This window comes from Lutzomyia longipalpis, chromosome 4 (assembly GCF_024334085.1).
Source record: "Lutzomyia longipalpis isolate SR_M1_2022 chromosome 4, ASM2433408v1".
Taxonomy (NCBI): Eukaryota; Metazoa; Arthropoda; class Insecta; order Diptera; family Psychodidae; genus Lutzomyia; species Lutzomyia longipalpis.
In genome coordinates this window covers 6260296-6272985 of record NC_074710.1, presented here as the reverse complement: position 1 = coordinate 6272985, position 12690 = coordinate 6260296, and the positions used below count along the sequence as shown (strand labels likewise).

Below are 12690 nucleotides of genomic sequence, written 5' to 3'. Positions count from 1 at the left end.
TTTAGTACACTGATAAAATTGATAAATATCCAGGGAGGCTCTTCCGGGTGGGATTGAGGGAATTTCTTCCGGGAGAAGGTTCTTTCAGCGTTGGGGGAAGGCTCAGTAGGCAACTTGAGTGGGTGAGTAGTAGGCTGAATCTCGGGCAGCTGCAGGAAGCTCCATGTAACCGTCAAAGATGGAAACTGAATCACTCCCAGTACAGCAAACGAGCTTCTTCATCACCTTCCGGATCTTGTGACGTTTTCCGCGACGTTTAAGCAGAGAACTTTGGGAACTTGTCTCCAGGGAATTTTCACTTTCAGCGGGATGTTCAACGAAGCGCTTCCTGATGCCACCACCATTTTCCGGCTCCTGCATGTGGACCGTTTCCGAAGGAATAAGCACAGCTGGGGCTTGAGAATTCTTCATTGCCTCCATTTCACTTTGCATCTGTTCAATCTTCCGCGTTAGCTGGTGATTGGTGTCCAGCACTTCCTCAAGCTTTTCACACGTCTTCTCGTATTTTCTTTCAATTTCATGGAGATTCTCGTGCAATGCTTCAGTGTGGGATTCTTGCTTGTGGGTCCACAGCTTCTCCGGGAGAGTTTGCTGCTTTACAAGGCGCTTCACGGGTCCTCTGGGCTGGGGCAAAGATGAAATGTACTGCCTCACCTTGCTGGGAACATCCCTGTACTGAGAATTTCGACGTCCTACCAGCTCATTTGTGGACTTTGAGCGGGATTTGAGATTCTCCTCCGTCGTGGTGACCTTGCTGACGTCTGATGTACTCTTGTAGGTCCTCCCACCCATCAGGGAGGAAGCTCTCATGTCCTTCACATCATCTTCAGAGCTGGATGAATCGGTGATTATTATATCCGGAAAGCTCTCATCCGCAATATTCATTTCTTCTGCAATTTTTCCTTTCAACAAACGAACAACGTAAATTGACGGCACTAACGTATATAACGGGATTGGCCAGGAAGATTTGCTCATGGAAGGAAGTCTCCAAACTCTCCAAAAAAAAATTCGTTAGTGATTCAAAAATGAATGCTCTGTCGCGCCATCTTTGCTAATTTCCATTAAAGTTCAAAGGAGGCGTTATTGTTTATTTTCCTCACAAAAAGTGCAGAGTTTTCCATGAAAATGACCCGATTTTCCTCAAAATTCTTCACAATTGCAATCTCTATGGTTATCTTGATAAATCTGAGTAGGAGTGAACTGATTGATATTGATCTCAATGGTTATTTAGCGTATTGTCCGTGCATGGGTAAGTAACATAACCTCACTTCTTCTCCCCCCATCCCGGAACGCTGGGAAATCTCACAAATTGCCGGTGAAAATTGCTAATGAGTTTTCTTTACACCAAATAGGACGCTTTGGGAATCAGGCAGATCACTTTTTGGGTGCTTTTGCATTTGCAAAGCATCTCAATAGAACCCTCATTCTCCCACCGTGGGTGGAATATCGGCAGGGGCAGATGAAATCCATTCAGGTACCCTTCAACAGGTACTTCCAAGTGGAACCCCTGAAGGAGTATCACAGGGTGATACTAATGCATGAATTTATGGAGAAAATTGGCACAGCTGTGTGGCCGGAAGGGAAGAGAATTGCCTTTTGCTACATGGCCAGGAAGGCGCTGAATGGGAGTGAGACAAATAGCTGCAATGCAAAGGATGGGAATCCTTTTGGGCCATTTTGGGATGAATTTCGTGTGAATTTTGTCGATTCTGTCTTCTATGGGCCACTGAATTATGACGTCCATCATGGAGATGTGGCTGAGAAGTGGAAGGAACAATATCCGGCTAAAAGGTATCCAGTTCTTGCTTTTAGTGGAGCACCAGCGTCATTTCCGGTGCAACAGGAGAATGTTGGGTTGCAGCGATATCTTCGCTTTAGCACGAGTTTAATGGAGAAGGCTCAGGAATTCCGGAAGCAGCACCTTCCACGGGGTGCTTTTATGGGAATTCACTTGCGGAATGGCATTGATTGGGTACGAACGTGTGAGCACAGCAAGGATAGCCCGAATCTCTTTGCCGTAGCCCAGTGTATTGGGTATCGTGGGGAGAAGGGAAGCTTAACGCGGGAAATGTGCTTCCCATCGCAGGAGGGCATTATTCAGCAGCTAAAGCGTGAGATGAAGAAGTACAAGGAAAATCATCATGGAGATGAAATTCGTGGGCTCTTTGTGGCATCGGATAGTAATCACATGATTGGAGAATTGACGGATGCCTTCCGGAGGATGGATGTGAGTGTCCATAAGCTCCCTGAGAATGATCCTCATCTCGATTTAGCCATTCTGGAGATGGCAAATCACTTTATTGGGAATTGTGTGTCCTCCTACACGGCCTTCGTGAAGCGTTCACGTGACGTAAGGGGACTTCCATCATCCTTCTGGGCATTCCCACCACGTCACAAGGGCAGCGGTGGACGGAGAAATCCCACACATGAGGAACTCTAGAGAGAGAAAAAAAGCAATGAAGGAATGCGCTATGAGTGGCGACGTGCGACATTCACCGTGTCGCGCATCACCCCAATCCGGACCCGGTGATTCACACCAAAAGCACAAAATTGAAACGATTTGCGCGATCAGCAGTGGAATGTTGGATGAGATCATTTTAGCTGTGTATGCGTCGTTGTCTGTGGTGGGGACAAAGACATTGTGGTGAAGTTATTGGAGAGAAATTCAGCAGAGTCTGACCCGCAGATGACCCCGCGTTGGAGAGGGAGACAACACCTGGCGCTTATGTGTGTTGAAGGCAAGTTCTCTTTTCTTTTCTTTTTCTTCATTTCATTTCTTACACATCTCAAAGTTCGGACCAAACGGTGAGCGGTTGTGCTCTTTCGCATAAAACATCGCTTTATTGTCTCTTCTCTATGCACTGTGTGTGAGATCATTTTGCAAAACTCACTCGACGCTCTGCTTCGTCGCTATCTCATCCATTCTCCATGCTCACCACCGCACATTCCATTCAATAGCACAACAATCAGTATCTTGTCCTTCTTCCTTCTTTCATTTTCCTTCTTCAACTCACTAAAATGAGAAGAAAAAAATTGTAAATTCCTCGTGGAAATTGCGGGAATTTCGTTTTTTCATTTCTTATCTTTTGCATGAAGAATCATTGAGAAAATGTAGGTCATTTCATTGTGTATATGAGTCAACACTAGAAGGCGCCCATGAGGGATACTCAAAGCCGCTCAAAACTGTCCCAGAGATACAGCTAATAAGTAATTTAATCTAGATTAATTTTTTGTGATATTTGAAGAATGATATTTCAATAAAAAATTGATTTAATTCTAAAGAAAATCTTTCTTTGAGTCCTAAAAGGTTTTTTAAAAAAAGTAATACCTTCAACACAATATCTGACTATTTTAGTAGAAAATTATTTAGAATATTTTGCTTTTACTCCTCTTATTGCAATTCAGTAATTGGAGGTTCCTTTTCAATAATCAATAAATCAGTTTTGTTGAGCATTTCATTAGATTTTCAATTCAGGAGTATTTTGTACACAGAAAAATCAATAAATAGAAAATTTGTTTTTTTTTTACATGAAATTCTAGACAAAATTTTAAATTTCAGCACATAAAAGATGATTCCAAAGGAAGATTCGCAATTTTCAGCATCTCAAAAATATTTCAGAAAGAAAATTTTCAATTTCAGCGCTTAAAAAATATTTTAGGTAAAGAAATGCAATTTTCAGCGCTTCAACAACTCTTATGGATTAATATTTTTTTTATTTTCAGCGCCTGAAAAATATTTTAAGGTTAGAAAATCAAGTTTTGAAGCGTCTGACAAATCATTTTAGCTGCATTTTCAAGCTCAATGCCTGAAAAATGTTTGAAAATCTTTTTTTTCTTACATAAAATTCTTAAAGATTGAAATCTTTAATTCAGCATCTGAATTTTGTACGTCAACGTCTGAATTTCAAAATTTAGCGACTTAAAAACATTTTAGAGACAGAATATTAAAGATTGCTTCAAAAACCTTTCAGGGAGAGATTTAAAATTCTAATTTCAGCGCTTAAAACGTTTCAGATAAATAATTGCAATTTTAAGCGAATAAAAAATATTCTTCAAGGAGATTTTAAATTTCAGCGCTTAAAAAGTTTCAGAGAAAGATTCACAAACTTCTTTAACATTTTTAGAGGAATCTTCGTAGTATCCAGCGCATAAAAAACTCAAAAGGATAAAAATTTTAAATTTTAGCGCCTGACAAATCGTTTTATTTGCTGAATTTTTAAGCTTAGTACCTGAAAAACTTTCTAGGCTCATTATTATTTTTCTTTTCGCCGTTTGGTAAAATACTTCAATGTTGGAATTTTGAAATTCAGTACCTGAATCTTGTATATAAGCACTTGTATTTTAAAATTCAGCAATTAAAAAAAAAACATTTAAGAGAAAGATTCGCAAAATTTCAGAGTCTATGATTGAAATTTAAAATTTTAGCATCTGAAAATATTTTAGGCTTTGTAATTTATCTTCTAAGGGTTGAAAAAATAATTTAGCTTCAAAGTCCTCAAAGTTTTGAATTTCAGCACATGAATTGTTTTAAGTGCTTGATTTTTGGAATTAAGTGACTGAAAACATTTCAGAGGCAGAAATTTAGGATTTCACTGTCCTATAAAACATTTTGAAAAGAATTTAGAATTTCAGCACCTCGAAAAACATTCTGTAAGCAGAATTCTCTCACAAAATTTTAAGTTTTAGCTTTTGAAAAACATTTAAGAGATAGATTCGCAAACTTCTGTGAATGAAAAACTTATATGTAAGGGATTGAATTTAAAACATTTAAAATTTTAATTTCAGAAAATCGAATTGAAAATTTCAAATTTTTGCGTTATAAAAAGTCATTATCAGCTTCAAAATATTAAATTTCAGCCCCTGAATCTTAAATTTCCGGGCTTGAATTGGAGAATTCAAATAGGTACTTTTCAATCGGTTAACCCCTTCACGTCCAACGTGAAACATAAAAACATTGAAACATGCGCTCTTTTATCGCGATTTTTATTCTATGAATTTTTTTAGAGGACTTTTCTCACTCAGAACGTCTTCTTTGAACCCTTATGCGTGAATTTGATGCATTTGTAACATGGAAAAACAATTACATTCATAAATAATTAAAAAAAAATAAAATGTTTCACGTTTGGGTCAGCGTATGACCCAAAAAACCTTAAAGGGTTAAATAAAAAATGAATCTAAAAAACTATGAGCAAAGAACTGATTTAAGAATGAGAAAATATTTAATTTGCCTTCGTTTTTTTTGTTAGAATAATTATATTAATGAAATGCAAAAGAGGGGGAAATTAGCATTAAAGGCATTAAAGTGTTGTAAAAGGAAGGAGTAAAAGACAAATTTTAACGCGCTATGTGTGTCTGTTGTTAACATGCATTGAAAAATTTGTAAACACAAACCCCTATTTGCATTTTATATGATACCAAACATGGTGCCAAGAAACGGGAAGATCAAAATAATAAATAAAATAAAAGATGAAGAAAAGCAGAGATTTAGTTTTTTTTCTCAATGAAAATGATAATTTGTAGGTTTGTAATTAAATCAAAACCGCGTAATCCTATTCAATGGGAGGTGCGAATTCCAACTATAATACAGAGATGTGGTGTGATTGTATGGCATTCACGTGTACGGGAGAATGGATGAGCTACTACACCGTGCGCGTCTCTTTGGCAATTTTGTAGTTCCCCTCATACACACAGTTGGTGGACAGGACAGTGTGTGGAGTGGAGTCCACGTCTGGTTGTACACCTTGTGTATGATGCGAATTTGTGGGGCAGGTGGGCGGTGGGACGGGGTGGGGTACACGGGTTGCGCGGCAGAGAGACATTCTCATGGCAATTTTGTGGAATTCAAACCGCGTTGTATGTGGTGTGTGTATGTGTCTCCCTCACATTGGGGAGACTTGGGGAGAGCGAGATGTATTGTACGAGGAGAGGTGTAGAAGCTCAAGCAAAGCGACTGTATGATTTTCTTTCCTTTTAGCCCAAAGTATATTTTACTTGATAAATTGCTATACGTTTTGCTGGAGGGGACCTGGCGGGGGGAAGTTGGGGAATGAATTGTATGGAATAGAGAGCAAAACTGTACGTATATATAATGACAATTATAGTTCCATATAGGACAGAGTCTTTCTCACTCATTCACACAATTCCTCCATATGTTGCATTTCAATTATTATAACTATACGTAGATACATAGGTATGTAATGATTTGTCGGATGTGGGTGATGCGGAGAGTGAGACGCGCATTTTATATGTATATCATTGTGGCCTAAGGGGACAATGTGGGCGCAGAGAGAGAGGTGAAGAATGCGATTATATTGACTCTGTGTGGCGCACAATCAATTCTTCCATCTCCTTGAGTACACACATCCCTCCTCCGTTTGAGGTGCAGAAGGGAACACTGAAACATTTAAAAAAAGAAAAAAAAAAAAGTACAACTCTGTTGTCTTTTTTTTTCTTCCACCAATTGATTATTTTTTTATTATACCTACATATCTACATATGTATGTTTAACTTCTCTCGCTCTCTCGCGATATTAACGATGTTTTGTCTCCGCGATGGAGTTTCAATGTGACTGATACATACAAACATACATGGAAAATGTGAAAATGCACACGCGGGGTCACAGTTATAGCTATTGAGCCAGAGGGGAAGAAAAAGTCAAAGTTCATCATGATTGAATTGGATCAACCATTTATTGAGAAGTAAATTATTCATGTGAAATGGGGGGGGAAATCAATAAAAGGAGAAAATTTTCCAAGAAGTTTTTTTCTATTAAAAATTTTTTGTATCCTCTATCAGAATTCTCGAGGGAAAATGAACTTGTAAAGGAAAAATTCCTACAGATTGGCCACCAATGATAGGAGATAGAGAAAGTTGTGTTGTGGATGTAGTGATTTTTGATTATTTCTTGACATGGTTAATTTTGTCCATTGATTGCCCTGAGGAAGGACTAAAATAGTCCGAAACGTTGGCCAGAAATAAAAATTAATTAGCCGAGCGTAAGATCGAAAATCCGTTTTTTAAAAAATCCCATTCATCACCCACGGTCGTCCCTCTACGAATGGAAAAATTCCTTTTCATTTAAAAAGAAAAAAGGACAATTTTTGGAAAGATTTTCTTCTGCCTTATTGAGCACTGATACGCACTTAGCCCAATTTAGCCTGACTTAAGAAAAGTTAAGTCTCTTAGAAAAGCTGTTGGAATTGACACATTTTCAATGTTTTCATTTTTTGGGGTTTTTCTTAAACTTCTAACATTTGTAGCCTAATTTTTGAAAAGTAAAAAAATCACTTTTCGCCATCTTGAGATTTTCTGACTTGCAAAGAACTACTCTAAAACACAAAGGGAGGTTTTTCTCAGGATCTACTGGATGGATTTTGATGGGGTAAAAATCAAATGGAAGAGGAAACACCAATGCAGACTTTGATGTACCAGAATTTCGAATTTCCATTCTGGGGCTAAGAAAAGTGGAAAAATGTGACTTTTGTTCACAATTTTTGACATTTTTTCACTTTTCCCCCTTAAGGAAATAAAAGAAATCTTAATATTTTTTTTTTTAAGAAAGCCTAAATCTTAAGGCTGTCTTACTGGTAAATTTCCCCCAAAGACTACAAAATCGTATTAAAAACAATTTGATATTCATTGAATACATACTTTTTTTATTGATCTTCTTAATTCAAGCTCTAGTTAATCTTAACTCCTTGAACTTACTCCAATAACTACAACGTTTTATCTCTTAAATGACCTCTCACGGGTTTATGACAACAACGTTACCATTAGTAGTTTCGTTGATCCAGTTGAAGATTCTGGGAGCACTTGTCAGGGTATAAACACCAGGATAACCGATATTGCCACAAATAGGATAACTAAAGGACATAATACCGTATTGGATGGGATTGTTAGAGGTACTTGTTAGTATTAGAGGTCCTCCACTATCGCCTGGGCACATAGTATATTGATAAGACTGTGCACAGATCATGCTGAAATTAGCAACGAGTCATTAGTCAAAAGGAAAAGTATATTTTTCTTATAAAAGTATTAGTACATAATAAAAAAAACATACTTATCGGTAATATAATCACCGTAATAAAGTCTGCACGTATTTTTGCTTATTACTTGAAAGTTCCCTTTACGAAGTGTATAAGAAAAGGTAAGATCAAGTTCCTAGAAAAGTTAGAGAGTTTACGAGAAACTTTAAAATCCGGGAATCCTTGTGAATAAGAAAGAACTTACTGAAGTAACTCCCCAACCGACTGAAGTAGCTTCTATCCCAGTTGCAGGTATTCCACTACTAGGCAATGCTATAAAGTTCACTAAATACGAGTTGGGAGCAACTTCAATTAACCCAGCATCGTACTCATATGGATTTATACCACTCTCATATTCCGGATGAGTTAAAAGTCTTACTGCATTAATGAAATATCCTGCATTTGGATTTAAATCAACACTGCCACCGTATAGGCCAATACTAGATGGTAAACCTGGAAATATGCATTGTGCAGCTGTAAGAACCCACGTATTGGTTAATGATGTGGCAGCGCACACATGAGATCCAAAAAACGCAACAGACAAGACGTAGGGAAACTCTCCGTTAACGGTTTTAACTCCATTGTAGATCCTGCCTTCAAAATTAGCAGCAGATGCTGAAAGAATTCTTTAATTAGAACTAGAAGACAATCTTCACTAAGAACTTGCCTTCTTACCTGATACAACAGCAAAGAATAAACTCAGTACGATCACTTTCATTATGTAGCCTGTGTAGTCTTTAAGAACCAACTACAAGGAGTTCTCAAAAACTTCTGGCCTTTTAAAGTCATTCCTCCCCAGTTATATCGCGCTGTACTTTTTATTATTTTTGAAGAAATTCTTATCAAAGTTGGTGGCATATAATGAATTTATTGCACCATTTTTACATGAAAAAAAAAACAATTGTCAAGACATCTGTATATGTATTAGCTTGCTTTTTATTTTATATACATATTTCTTTGAGATAAGTTACAAAATTAATTGGAGCATGAACAGTTGATACCTTTTCCACGTGAAGACTCTAAAAATATAAAGCAACGTTACATAACTACAAAAATTAATAAAACATATTTTGTGCCTGATGAAGAGAGAGAAAAACTCTCGAAATGTCGTGTAAAATTTTATTGCGAAAATTAATTTTAAAATACTACATATTCTAATGCCCCAGAAGATTTTAAAATTATCCTTCATGCAAAGTAAATATTTGAAAGAAAATTTGGCATAATTTCTGGAATTTCCCCAAAATTATCATATTAACTACATTTATCCTAATGAAGAAATATCAATGAACAAAAAATAATAAACAATAAAAAAAAGTTGTAAAAGGTAATACGATGATGGTTTATTTATGAATCACATCAACGATAAACCTTCACAATCATACACAAGCAAGATATTTCTTCTTCTTCTTCATCATAATCACAATGAATATAGCGAAGAGTTCACATGAATGTGAATATTAAGTGTATTGGAGAGTGAGAGAGATATTTCGTAAAGTATGTAGGCCGTGACGTCAAGTGAAGAGGGAGAAAGATTGATGCAAAGTTTATAAGTAGGGGCCACTCACGGGCAGAAGTCTCAATCCAGTTTCAGCGGTTAACGACTTGAGACTCTCTTTGGTTTTAACACAGCTCACTGTAATTCCGCGCGCAATATTAATCAACATACATACATTTATATATATATAGATATTGTGTCTATACTATATGTATAGATATATAGTGAGTGAAAGAGAGGGAAGAAGCAGCAGCAATTGTAGTGCGAATTAGTGTAATGCTGAATGGAGTAGAGTGAGAGAAAAGAAGAGGGAGAGAGGAATAAGTGAGACAGTCCAACTATACTCTTGAGGAATTGGATGATGTATCGAGTTTGGATTTGAGAGGCACCTTCTTATGAGTTTTTTTTTAATGTCTTCAACATCAATTGAACCGTTGCTGATGTTTGTGTATTTGTGAAAAGTTTTTTTCATCTTTGAATAAGAAAACATTTTCACACAACCTACAATAGATTGTCGTGGATTTTTTTTTGGACAGAGTAGAGTAAAGAAATAATCGTGGTGGAAGTTGCACAGAGAGTCAAAGATAGAAGAGAAAAAAAAAGTGTGAGCGGAGGTGGAAACTATATATGTGGCGTCAGGAAAAGAGACAAAGGAAGTACATAAGAAGGAATAAGGAGTAAAGCAGCACAATTACACACCAGCAGTGAGTGGTGGACAGATGAGAGTGCGCATGAAAGAGAATAATATAAAGTGGCGGGAAAAGGAATAAAAATAGAGTGAGGACTTTATATGTGAAGGGGCGACGTACCAACAAAAAAAGGTGGAAAAGAGATCAATGGACATATTTTTTGGATCACCCAATTGAAGACGTATACAACCAAATACAAACGTATTTAAAAAAAAAAAACTCCAGATGGTGACTTTGATGTGGAGCAAGTGAAATGCAAAATAAATTCATATAGAGACTTGAAGGAGTGACAAGTCAAGGTGCACCGAGAAATACAATAGGAGTGAAAAAGAAGGCTTCATTGTTCAACGTTGTGTTATTGAGAAATTATCACCAAACACGTAGACAATATTTTTTTGTGTTCTTGTGTGAAATATACGCCAACTTAGTCATTTTCTTCGGAGGATTATATTTATAAATTTTTTTTTAAAGACGACGGTGCTGCTCAAAAAAAAACTCGAGAGATATGCAAGTGTGTGAGAGACTGAAAATTTTCCTCTGACTCATTCTTATCGCGTTGACGTCCTCGAATAGAGAAGCATTTACCAACGAAAAAAAAAGTGACGAAGAGCAGTGTGATTGCTCAAATACACATACTCCGAGAAATTTTATGTAATGCCTGGATATACTTTGGAGGAAAAATTTGTGATTCACAACTAAGTTGGGTAAAGCGATAAAATCAATAAGTTGGAAGAACAAGAAAAAATTGGAATTACATCACATTGGATCAGTTTGCATTTGGATTGCAGTGTAAAAGGATATTTAATTAACAATTTAAATTAATTTATAAAGGAAAAAAATAAGGAGAAGGTGCATTTAGAGAAGCTAAAACAAATACAGGAAGATTTAGATTCCTTAAAGTATAAACAAAACTAAGATTTTTTAAACAAAAAATCTGAGATTCCTGACGAAAGGATCGTCCTGAGAAAAAAAGAAAAACAGAAGAATTTCAACGAAAACAGATTAAGTGAACGAAAGAACAATTCTGGCGGGTAATACCATGGCAGCCGAAGCACAAAGATTGATTGGGATATCGCTGAGTAAGATTGCTCAGTCGCGTATGGAACGCGGTGGTATTTCACTGCATAAGAACCTGTTAGTGGCTACAGTACTGCAGAAGGCGCGAATAATATTCATGGAGGAGGCGTATCACATGGTACACGGACATTACCCCCATGAGCAGGCGGCGGCGGCAGCAGCGGCCATTTCAGCGGCGGCAGCACAAATGCGTAATCGCTACTTCTGTGAACAACAGGAAGCACTATGTCGTAGCTACAAGGAGCAACATCAACTAATTATACGACGTGATGGGGAAATGATGGAAAGGGATGATGATGCCGATGAGGAGCACGAGGATGATGATGAGGATGCAGAAGAGGACACCGAAAGGACATGTGCCACCGAGGAGGATGATGGAACACCCAATGATGATGTTGATGACAAAGAGAATGAGGCACCAATTGAACTAACATACTATGACCTCGATAATCACATTAAAATCCGCGATAATCCCAAAAGGAGACGTGATATAGCTGAGTGGGAAACAGAAGAAGCCGTCTTGTCCATTCTACCGAAAAAAGTGTGCCGTAGCGAGGAAAAAAATGTGGATTTGTCGACGTCATGTACGACCCCAGAGGCGGAAAGTACGTCAACACCGTCATTTTTGGATGATGATGAAGGGGAACAAAGTGCAGTGGGGGAACCCATGGAAATAAGTCGAATAACATCACTTGTATCCATCTTTAGTTTTGGTAGTCTCACAAGGCAATCACCTGTGGTGTCCCCAGCAACAGCGGATTTGCACACATTTTGCACAAAGAATGCCACAAATACATCGAGTGTTGCGATGACGGCATGAAGAAGGCTGCTCATTCGCGAGATTCTAATTTCAATGGGATATACCGTTAGCACCAGAGCGGTATTAGATGATGATTTCGCGGCAAGAAATGGATCTACATTTTGGCGCGAAATGTGGGGAGAATTGTGCTACAAGAATCTTGTAATGTTGAACTCTGTTTTAGGAGTTACTCCAGAGGGGGGAGAAACAACTTTGCCACATGAGATATAGAAACAATTGTGAATGTGTGAGAAAGTCTCATTGTATTTAAATTATATATACATAAATATATATATACAATATTGTAGGTATACAAAAAAAGAGAAACATAAAATAGTAATGTTGTCCAATGTCTCAAGAAAACTTGCAACAGAGGGCTTTTTTTAAATGAAAAAATAAATTAATTGTCTCTTTTTAGAATTAATATAAAATGCACACACACAAATTAGGCAGAAAAAAAAAGAATTCTTGTGTAAATGTTTTGTGAGACAAAATTTGTGAAAGCAAGAATAAAAAAAATGTATTTTCTATAATTCGTGTCTTTCAATTTTGTGGTTTTTTCTTGCAGATGATTTTGGGGTGATTGCATAAAAGTAACGCGCGCCA

The 12690-nt window shown here is 37.2% G+C and overlaps 3 protein-coding genes across 3 annotated transcripts; 2 read left to right on the top strand and 1 right to left on the bottom strand.

Annotated features, from left to right (window-relative positions):
- The first annotated feature begins 1050 nt into the window (after window positions 1-1050).
- Window positions 1051-3287, top strand: LOC129795882 (GDP-fucose protein O-fucosyltransferase 1). Its single transcript, XM_055837406.1, has 2 exons — window positions 1051-1249; window positions 1353-3287. Exons 1-2 carry the CDS (start codon window positions 1120-1122, stop codon window positions 2438-2440), a joined length of 1218 nt encoding a protein of 405 aa, XP_055693381.1. The 5' UTR covers window positions 1051-1119; the 3' UTR covers window positions 2441-3287.
- A 4359-nt stretch (window positions 3288-7646) lies between these two features.
- LOC129795901 (trypsin-2-like) lies at window positions 7647-9631 on the bottom strand. Its single transcript, XM_055837448.1, has 5 exons — window positions 9590-9631; window positions 8700-9043; window positions 8230-8639; window positions 8060-8160; window positions 7647-7976 (listed from the first exon to the last, which is right to left on the bottom strand). Exons 2-5 carry the CDS (start codon window positions 8740-8742, stop codon window positions 7745-7747), a joined length of 786 nt encoding a protein of 261 aa, XP_055693423.1. The 5' UTR covers window positions 8743-9043; window positions 9590-9631; the 3' UTR covers window positions 7647-7744.
- Window positions 9450-12617, top strand: LOC129795897 (immediate early response gene 5-like protein). Its single transcript, XM_055837440.1, has one exon. It carries the CDS (start codon window positions 11248-11250, stop codon window positions 12103-12105), a length of 858 nt encoding a protein of 285 aa, XP_055693415.1. The 5' UTR covers window positions 9450-11247; the 3' UTR covers window positions 12106-12617.
- The last annotated feature ends 73 nt before the right edge of the window (window positions 12618-12690 follow it).